The following is a 9,333-nucleotide window of genomic DNA, read 5'->3' as shown; positions in this document are numbered from 1 at the left end:
TTTATATAAGAGTTTGTCCAGGCTTGTCCTTTGCTACAAAAAGAATTGGGCCACATTGCTGCACTTTATTTACTCTTATTACTTGTTATCCGTTATAAATTACCTTATCACAAAACTATCTGTTACTGATAATTTCAGTGCTTGCAGATAATACCTTATTGAAAACCGCTTGTCATTTTCTTCTTCTCCCCATTGGGTTCGACACTCTTACTTACCAAAAGGACTACGATAGATCCCCTACACTTGTGGGTCATCAGTCAATTCATTGGTTCACTCAATGTTGCAACTTCATGATCACATCATTTTATAGCCCGGACACACTGTCATGATGCACCAAAGGATGGAGGGCAAGCGCTACATATTGACTCATTGTTGGATGGAGCTCGAGGGAGAATCCATCTTGATAAACAATATGCATCGATGAAGAAGTTCAAACTCGAGGTGAGAAAGCTTGATATGAAGGCCGCTTTCGAGGAGTATGGTTGAATTTGGGATTTAAACTTGTTGAACATCGATGCTTTTATGTGGTGGTGGATTTAAATTTATTGAACATCCGACACTTATATTTAGATTTAAATGTATAGTTGAATTGCTATCAATCATGATTCAAAGAAAGACTGCATTGCAGAAATTTGATTTTCTTATTGAAAATGGGCGGACTTTTGATTATTCTTTTTTTCTTATGAAAAATGGGCGGATATTTGCTGCATCGGGTTGGATGGCCACCCCCTACCCTTTGTCCGGTTTCATGCACCACGTTGAAGATGCCCTAACTTTCCCTTCATCATAACAACTACACCCCCACTCCGCACAATTTGCTTTATCCAATCTTGTCTAGCTGGTAATCATTTCATATTTCATTTTTACGTTGAAACCTTATTTTGTATTTTATTTGAAAATAAATAATACAACAAAATACACAACAGAGTCAAGTCGTCTGAGCTGTGAAAGCACAAAGCACTTTGTCGTTTAATAGGCCAAGTCCCGAGGGGCCTGGACACCTGCATGCATCGGTGGCATGCATGCGAGCAACGAACGTGCGCCTCAGGTGAATGACACCCCACCCCACCCACATGGCGTGCCCCGTGAGTGACATGACGTGCATGGGGCGGCCCTGCCGCTCCCGGTCTTTACTTAAGAATGAGATGCGTAGTGCTGATCGACCAATATATGTGCTTCTAGTTCCTTTGGCGGCCGTTGAGTAGAGACGACTCACCGGCGCCGGCTGGCTGGCTCCTTGAGGTATTGTGGCTCGTGGCTTATTCGTGCAAGCATTGGGTTCTCTGGCTCGGCCGCCGGCCGGCATTAGGAGTGTAGTCCGGGTTCAATCATGCCAAATTAAGCTACTCCATTTATATTGGAACTAACAGTGTTACTTACTACTCGTAGGTTATTCTTCATTGCATGCATGCAGTTGGTGCAAATCTGAATCGGCCGGCTTACGACTCCCTCCATCGACGACCAAGAAGATGAGTTTCGGAGTCGATGCTTCGCAGGACCTGCAACTGCCTGTGAGTAACACCTAGCCGCGCACATTGTTTGGTTATTATATAAGACTAAAAGAGTTAGCAGCTTATATGTACGTACGTGCTGGTACGTTCAGGCTAGGGCTAGCGGAACCGACACGACCACCCTGAGCGCGCAAGGCGACGGCCACGACACCAGAGTGGTCGTCAAGCAGAGCGTGGCGGCCGTGCCGGTCCGGCAGGGGTGGCAGACCGGCCTGTTCGACTGCGAAGACGACGGCTGCGACGCATGTACGTACTCCAGCGTGAAACTAACGTACTCATGCAATGATAGGGACCGGCGGTACGTCTTGATGAATGATGATCGACATGCATGCATGTACTCCTAGTTTGCTGCAGCGTGTGGTTCCCCTGCGCGGCGTTCGCCTGCGTCGCCGACATCGTCGACCAGGGCTCGGAAGGCCGGTGCGTGCACTTCACCTGCTACCTTGTGGCGGCCTACTTCGGGCTGTGGTGGGTGTACACGGGGTGGTACCGGCGCAAGCTGCGGGAGCGGTACGGCCTGCCGGAGACGCCGCTGCCGGACTGCCTCACCCACCTGCTCTGCCACTGGTGCGCCCTCGCCCAGGAGTACAGGGAGCTCGCCAGGCGGGGATTCGACGTCGACGAGGGTACGTGCGTGCGTGCGTGCGTGCAGAGTGAGACGCTGCCGTTTCTTGCGCTGAAACTGTTTTGGTTTTTGCGTGCGTGCAGGCTGGGAGGGTCGGCCGCGGCCGGCGACTGCACCGGCGGCGACCGCCGTGCCACGGGTCCAGGTGCCGATGACCAGGCTATGAGCGATCGATCTAGCGCAGCGTGGGACCGTCGAACGAGCTAACCAGCACGGTTAACTCCGGTCTCCCAGCTTAGTCAAGTACCCCACTGCCTTAATAATAACACCCATCCTGGCCGTGCGCGTGTGTGCATAGCTTTTGGTTTGCTCTGTCTGGTATGTACTGTGTGCTGTGGCGATTTGTACTTGGCCTGCCCGGTCGTAATGCCAGTCACTTAATTATGCTATGCGTGGTTAGTGTACCCGTAATGAGAACGCAGTTTCCCTGTTCCGCCCGTGTCGCGGACAGTATGTTTTTTTCTATGGGAACCGGAGTTTACGGTGGGCGGCCATTCTCGATACCAAACGGCAGCGCTTCAGTCTGCAATTCTAACCAGACTGGTCAAGCCCAACTAAAGCGGAAAACCCGACATGCATTCTGGACCAATCAATCCTTTTCGAATCACTTCACGGATTAGGTTTCACTGAGACAAGTCTTTGAAAAACAATTCAACGACCAATATGTAGCTTTCATGATACAAAACCAGTGTCACAAATAAGTACGTACTCCGAAGTGTCACATAGAATATTATAGAGTGATTGGTGGTCAAAGGCTCATCCTAGCGAAACCTATTAAATTAGGACGTTAAGTCAACTCTTGAGCTCAAATGCTCTAGAGTTGTGAACAGTAAAAAAATCAGAATAGTCTGAATTTTTTTAACAATAAACATTGTTGAATGTTCTACAAGCGTGAACAATTCGCGAAGAAAAAAACATTCCTAATGCTCCGGGCGAAAAAAAGAACAAAAACGGTGCTCCAAAAAGACTAATTTTGAAAGCACATTCGTCCAATCAAATCGATAGGACATCATTGCAGGGCCAAAAATGTGAGGCTCGCTGCAGTAATCTTGAGGGGGAAAAGGACCTGCTTGCACCATAAATATGACTGCATCCAGATATCAAACACCTCCATAAGTATCACTAGGTCAGATAATTAAGCACAATTTTTTTTACAGAAAGTGAGAGCATCTGAAACAGTGGTGCTGCAGATGTACCATCAGACAGAAAAGTCAAAAGTACAAAAATGTGTGACAGAAGATGAAAGCTCCAACAACATTTACTTCATCAGAAGGAGCTACTAGTGCAGAAATATGGGGGCGAGTTTTTGGGACAATAATTTGCTGACACGAGAGGTCAAAAATAGCCATGGCATAATTCCAACCTGCAACAAAAACACAAACATGAGGGGTATTAGAGAACATAGAACAGCGTAGCTTTTGTGTTAATTCCTGTGAAAATATCCAGCAAATTAGCTAGGACATTTGGATAATCTTTTCCAAACATGTGCATTCAAGATATTTGGGAGCAAACGATTAAAGGAAGCAAGAAATAGGACACCCGCACACTGTATTTGCCAATCCTGCAAGTTTATGTACACAGTAGGGTGTATCCCCAAAAGGAAATTCCCATTCATGTATTCCAGGAGAATATTTTTAGCATTCTGATCAAACCAAACTTGTCCTGTGCAAAGGAGAACCTTAAGCTAAACTTTGATTATGCTTACCACGACACGTCCTGTAGCAGCATCGACGCCTTTCCAGGAGAACATCCTTCCTGTAAATAATTCAAAATCATTAACTCCTTAATGCCTTAATGATGTGTTTTTCCGGCAGATACATCTTCATGGTTGTACATGTATAGTGTGTCCATGAAATGAAGAAGAACAATGAACCATTTTCGTTCCCAGAGAGTAAACAAGAACAAACATCCAACTCGAAAGTATGTTGCCTTTAGAGAAGTCGAAAGTATGTCAACATTCAATAATCTTAAAGTCAAATATTATTGTATACCAAATACAAATGCAATTATACATATTAATGATCTGAAAACGGATAAAATGATATGGTAATTTGGCAGTTTGTCTAATTGTTTTCGGTGGAGCTGGAGGGAGTATCTGGTTGATGAATTACTTTATTGGAAATCACTACACCAGTACTTTGGGTAAAACTTTGTTTTTGCCACTCTAGCTTTTGCCCACTTTGCTTATGACATCAACAGTCTATCTCTGTACACACCTCTGGCTATTACTTTTTCAAATACAGAGATGGTGGTACTTGAATATGACAAACTCTAACACTTGTGTTTATATGAGCTCTCTCAAAAAAAAACAGGACTAGCCTTGGTGGCATTTTTGTAAGAAAAAAGGCGAGCACCAACCCAGCAGAAGCTGAGGCTCAAATGCAGGTCGGCGGGCTGTGAGTACTTCAGCCTGCTCTAGCTAGCCAACTGGTCAACACCCAGTTCTCTGAAAAAACTGTTCTAAAAAAATTTCTCTGAAAATACTTTGACCAACCAAGACTAGCCCTCTGTGGCATTTTTGTAAGAAGAAGAAAGGCGAGCACAGAGGCTGAGTCTCGAACGTAGGTTGGCGGCCTGCGAGCAGTTTAGCCTGCTCCTGCTCTGGCCTAGCCAACTGGTCGACACCCAGTTCTAGTTTATATGAGCTCACAATGTTTCAAAATGTCGAATGTACACATTCTAAAATGATATAGTAATATATCATGATGAGCAGGCCTGGCAATTTAAAGCACAATGAGCAGACATTAGGCAGTTAATGAGGCTTTGGACAAGCTAACAAAGTGATAAGTGGCATTAACATACCGAAGGGCTGTAGAAGATGGTTGGGGACGGTAGCTACAGGTGCACTCCAAAACGACAGGACGAGCAAACCATAGACTAGGACCTACCACCAGATCAATTTCATGAGACACTCCTGAGGCTATAAATGTCAAACACAACAGAGAACAAAAACTACAATCATGAAGCACCTTGGTAGCCTTCAGAACTTTGCCATATTTCTCATGTAGAGACTGCTTCCCCTTGATGTCCGACTGTTGCACTGCAAAATAGAAAGAAGCTTATTTGTGTGCTGCATACTGATGGATGAGATTTGCTCTTCTATCAATACCGGTGGGGGTTTTCGTCCCAAAGAAATAGTATAATTTTGGTAGTCAGCTAATATGAGAAGAAAGATCACAACCACACCCAAATGTTAAGGGAGCTAAATGTTTCAATGTAGGCAACAAGAATTCAACTCTTACATTTGGCTAGTTCCTTCTCTTTAGCAGCAGCCAGCCTCTTGAGCTTTGCGGCCTGCGCAAACGTCGAGGGCCTGCAACATGAACAGAATCGATGACATTGCAAAACATAAAGTTCTGAAGAACAACTCTATCAGAATCACCAAATCAGAAGAGAGAAGAGAGGGAGACGGTAAAGAAATCCCCTACGTTGACAGTGCACTGGACTCCTTGAGAAGCTGCGTGATTGCCACCCGTAGTTTGACCTGCTCATCGCTCACTGATCCCCTCTGCAACACACGAACCGGTCAGGACAAGATTACCTGAACATAGCAGTCGAAATCACGCAATGTAGCGGATCCAGTAATCCCCCTAAATTCGCCACGAAAATCGATTCTATTCTTCCACGGAGACCGAATTCTCCGGGGGGAATCGGTGCCAAATTCACCGGGGGAAAGAAGGAGAGAGAAAGAGCTTCCGTGGCGCTGACCTTCTTGGCGAGATCGAGCATGCTTTCGAGCACGTGCACCGCGCAGACGAGGAGGAAGACGAAGATGGCCGCCAGGGCCATGGTCGCCGGTGGCGAGCGGGGCGGCGCCGCCGCGCGTGGGGGGTCAGGGCGGCGGTGGTGGTGGTGATGGGTTCGTGGGTGGGTCTCCGTTGTGCGCGTGCGTGCGCCCGCCCGACCGAGCCAGGTAAGGTGCCTTGTGCGCGGCGTGGAGCGATATGAGCCGTTGGTTGCCGGGCCATCTATCGCGCTCGACGGCCCGGATTGTTTCAAGAGACCGGATAGGAGCCGGAAGCCGCAGGAAGGGGAAGGCACCACCAGACCGGAGGGACAAAGCGGAATCCATGGCGCTGCCGAGCACGGAGAAGAAGACGGCGGCGGAGGTGGTCGCGGCGCTGGAGCTGCACCGCCACCCCCACGGCGGCTTCTACCTGGAGACCTTCCGCGACCCCTCCCTCACGCTCCCCAAGTCCGCGCTCCCGCCCCAATGTAAGCTTCTCCATGGATTACTCACTGCAGCTTTAGGCATTCATCTTGATCTCGCGGTGGGCTTGTGTGCTCTTCGATTAGAACACTCGGAGGATTGTAGAAGCGCTAATTGCAGTGGCTCTTCAGCTTTTGTTAGTAGCTGCCATCCATTTTGTGAGCTGGGGTTCTGTTAGGTGATGGCAATTAGTTGGATTTAGATCGGGAAACAGCCCCATTGTTTGTGAGTGTTGCATTATAGCTTCGTTGCAGCATTTTGTATGTATATAGAAGTTGTTGCTGATTCTCAAATCTGATCCGTCCGAGATATTTGATTCAGAGAAATATTTTATGCCATTATTTCCTGAGTTATGCACATTGATGTTCTCAAGCAATGAGAAATGCGTGGACTTATATATTTGTGTTTGTAACTCCATGGATTCTGATGTCTTCTTGCACATCAAAAGAATTCAAGGTAAGAATAAAGTACAAATAAGAAACTATATTTGTGAATGTCAAGACAACTAATTTTGGGTGTTTGATTTATGTTAGTCGAGCATGCTTTGTACCTGCACTATACCCAGTGTTAGAAACCATAGTGGTTGTTTTTAGTGGAGAAAGTGAAGTAGTTAGCACTAAGGCACTCGCGGTTATAAAAATTGTTTGGTATGTGCAAACCCCTCTATTTCTAAACCTCGTCTTCTTGCTAGAAAAAAAATACAAGCAGACTTGCTATTTATATTAGGTGATGCTGTCCATGTTTTAGTATAATTGTGGAAATAACATAAACATGGACCAGACATGGCATATGTCATTTGTGGCTTACCGCTTATGAGATTTTCCTAACTGCTCGAAAGGTTTGTAAATGAAAGCCTTCTCTAGGATCTCCAACATATATTTTAATCCATCAGATTTTCTTGTTGAACAAATCCGTCAGTCAGTGCTAGTTTTCTGAACCTTGCAGGCGGATCTGCTTATTTATGAGCATTAAGCAATAAATTATGTTGAGAGGTTCCTTTATCTTTTACTGTTCTGCCTTTTTGCCAGCCAAGTAAATTATGCATGTCATAACCAAGCCAAAGTGTTGGTTGTCTCAAACATATACCATCCCAAACTTGTGAGTTGGTGACATCATCCTAGCACATTAAAAAAAAATTATGGTCTTCTATTGCTGTATGGCCCAGCTTAGCCAAATTTGTGCTGTAATTCTGCCGTAACTTGTGAGTTTGGGGCTATAACAACACACATCAACATTCAAAGAATTTTGCATCCTTGTGCCTATGAGCCCTCTTGTCAGAATAACGAGACACTCTGTTAGCTCACCTGAGCCATCACTACCTTAACTTTTAGATGTTACAACAAACAAACTATCAAACAGACTGAATAACTGAGACACTCGTACCTATGGTAGTAAGCCTTGTCTTCTGCGTGTCCTTAAATACCTTTTTCAAGCACCATGCACTCAAAACTTTCGTAACTGGCTAATATAAGAGCAATGTCTAGTTGTTTCTGATATGTGTTAGTTTCTAAGGTTGGTAACAAGGAAACTCATATGTTGATCACTTGATTGTGCTGAGGTTTCTGAAGAATAGCTTCTGTTAAGCAATAGGTCTTTCCTAATTTGTTACTTCATGTTTAATTCTTCTAGATAAGGTGGACCGTGCTGTGAGTAGTGCAATCTATTTCCTGCTGCCTGCTGGGGAGATCGCTCGGCTGCACCGCATCCCCTGCGCTGAGGCATGGCACTACTACATGGGGGAGCCCCTCACGGTCTGCAAACTTAGCGCAAAACAAAATTGCTGATCATTTTCTAAGCATGCTGCCCATCTTATCCAATATAATACCCATTTCAGGTATTTGAGGTGCATGATGATGGGCAAGTCAAGATGACAGTAGTCGGTCCCGATCTACGGAAAGGGCAGAGACCACAGTACACGGTCCCTCCGAATGTGTGGTTTGGCGCCTTCCTGACCCACGACATCGAGTTCTTCACTGACGACTGCAGTGTTTTTGTCAAGACACCTGGACGGGACCCTGACCTCCACTATTCTTTCGTTGGAGTGACCTGTGCCCCAGCATACCAATTCGAGGACGATGAAATGGCCACACGCGACAGCATGAAAGCTTTGGCTCCTAACACGGAAGCTTTCATCAATTACCTTGTTCCAGCTTAGTGCATTGCTGCTGCAAGTAGGTTGTTGTTTGTGGTGAACATCTTCTATCTGCTAGTTATTGAAAACTAATGTGTATTGATATAGTGTTCAGTATGGAAGTTGATACTCATTTAATTAACTATGGAAGTTCAGTAAGGTTTGCTCTTGTTTTCATGAATAAATACCATCCACTGGTGATATGTGTTTCTGTTTATGCCTGGTGGGTGTTGTTCTTAACAACAATGAGAAGTGCATGAACTAGTGACGCTCATAACAACAGACATAAGGATAAGCTACCAAAATTTGAATGGAACCATTCACGTGACTCCCAATTTAGCGTTCATTTGATCGCTGCATGATAAGTTGTTAAGCGATGTTGGTTCTACTTAGCCTGTGTTTTCTCTTTGGTGATGGAATGTTAGTTATTGGGCTTTATTTTTTATGAACTTTGTAATACTACATTGTTTTTTTGGGTAGGTGCATCGTCTAGATGTATAGGTTGAAAAGGCTAAGAAAATTTGTTTAAAACATCGATAAAGCTCTTATAGTGGCTTATAACCTACCAAAGGAGCAAGCTCGTAACCAAAGGATTCATAGCTATTGACCTACCAGATGGCAATAATTTCATACCACTGTCTACCGCATTCCGCATAACTCTTTTATAAGGAGCAAGTCTTCCCTAAGGAATAACTCGTTCCTCGGTTTACTTCTGCCTTAGAATTCCATTTCGTGCCTCTGTGCTAAAGGCATTTGAATTTGATAGACATGGGCATAGAAGGCACCGGGAATTATTGATGCATAACTCAAATTGCAACATCCACTCAGTCGTGGTTAGCTCCGAGCCTCATCCTAC

The 9,333-nt window shown here is 45.2% G+C and overlaps 3 protein-coding genes across 3 annotated transcripts; 2 read left to right on the top strand and 1 right to left on the bottom strand.

Moving 5' to 3' along the window:
• The first annotated feature begins 1,220 nt into the window (after window positions 1-1,220).
• On the top strand, window positions 1,221-2,630 carry LOC123157330 (protein PLANT CADMIUM RESISTANCE 7). The gene is made up of 5 exons (XM_044575587.1): window positions 1,221-1,242; window positions 1,415-1,511; window positions 1,604-1,757; window positions 1,856-2,137; window positions 2,220-2,630. The coding sequence occupies exons 2-5, from the start codon at window positions 1,470-1,472 to the stop codon at window positions 2,300-2,302; spliced, it is 561 nt and encodes a 186-aa protein (XP_044431522.1). The 5' UTR covers window positions 1,221-1,242; window positions 1,415-1,469; the 3' UTR covers window positions 2,303-2,630.
• A 602-nt stretch (window positions 2,631-3,232) lies between these two features.
• LOC123159012 (protein GET1) lies at window positions 3,233-6,089 on the bottom strand. Its single transcript, XM_044576817.1, has 7 exons — window positions 5,845-6,089; window positions 5,565-5,644; window positions 5,379-5,449; window positions 5,106-5,176; window positions 4,939-5,020; window positions 3,842-3,891; window positions 3,233-3,499 (listed from the first exon to the last, which is right to left on the bottom strand). The coding sequence occupies exons 1-7, from the start codon at window positions 5,923-5,925 to the stop codon at window positions 3,416-3,418; spliced, it is 519 nt and encodes a 172-aa protein (XP_044432752.1). The 5' UTR covers window positions 5,926-6,089; the 3' UTR covers window positions 3,233-3,415.
• A 17-nt stretch (window positions 6,090-6,106) lies between these two features.
• On the top strand, window positions 6,107-8,680 carry LOC123159011 (uncharacterized). Its single transcript, XM_044576816.1, has 3 exons — window positions 6,107-6,351; window positions 7,976-8,097; window positions 8,181-8,680. The coding sequence occupies exons 1-3, from the start codon at window positions 6,207-6,209 to the stop codon at window positions 8,499-8,501; spliced, it is 588 nt and encodes a 195-aa protein (XP_044432751.1). The 5' UTR covers window positions 6,107-6,206; the 3' UTR covers window positions 8,502-8,680.
• The last annotated feature ends 653 nt before the right edge of the window (window positions 8,681-9,333 follow it).

Source organism: Triticum aestivum, chromosome 7B, assembly GCF_018294505.1.
Source record: "Triticum aestivum cultivar Chinese Spring chromosome 7B, IWGSC CS RefSeq v2.1, whole genome shotgun sequence".
Taxonomy (NCBI): domain Eukaryota; kingdom Viridiplantae; phylum Streptophyta; class Magnoliopsida; order Poales; family Poaceae; genus Triticum; species Triticum aestivum.
This window is presented reverse-complemented; position numbering and strand designations above follow the sequence as displayed.

Excerpts from the sequence above, each read along its gene's own strand:
- LOC123157330 (XM_044575587.1), top strand. The coding sequence starts at position 1,470 with ATGAGTTTCGGAGTCGATGCTTCGCAGGACCTGCAACTGCCT. Across the intron at positions 1,758-1,855 it reads AGACGACGGCTGCGACGCAT|TTTGCTGCAGCGTGTGGTTC; the intron begins GTACGTACTCCA and ends ATGTACTCCTAG. Across the intron at positions 2,138-2,219 it reads GGGATTCGACGTCGACGAGG|GCTGGGAGGGTCGGCCGCGG; the intron begins GTACGTGCGTGC and ends GCGTGCGTGCAG.
- LOC123159012 (XM_044576817.1), bottom strand. The coding sequence starts at position 5,925 with ATGGCCCTGGCGGCCATCTTCGTCTTCCTCCTCGTCTGCGCGGTGCAC. Across the intron at positions 5,450-5,564 it reads GAGTCCAGTGCACTGTCAAC|GCCCTCGACGTTTGCGCAGG; the intron begins GTAGGGGATTTC and ends TTCATGTTGCAG. Across the intron at positions 3,892-4,938 it reads CCATCTTCTACAGCCCTTCG|GAAGGATGTTCTCCTGGAAA; the intron begins GTATGTTAATGC and ends AATTATTTACAG.
- LOC123159011 (XM_044576816.1), top strand. The coding sequence starts at position 6,207 with ATGGCGCTGCCGAGCACGGAGAAGAAGACGGCGGCGGAGGTGGTCGCG. Across the intron at positions 6,352-7,975 it reads GTCCGCGCTCCCGCCCCAAT|ATAAGGTGGACCGTGCTGTG; the intron begins GTAAGCTTCTCC and ends TAATTCTTCTAG. Across the intron at positions 8,098-8,180 it reads ACATGGGGGAGCCCCTCACG|GTATTTGAGGTGCATGATGA; the intron begins GTCTGCAAACTT and ends TACCCATTTCAG.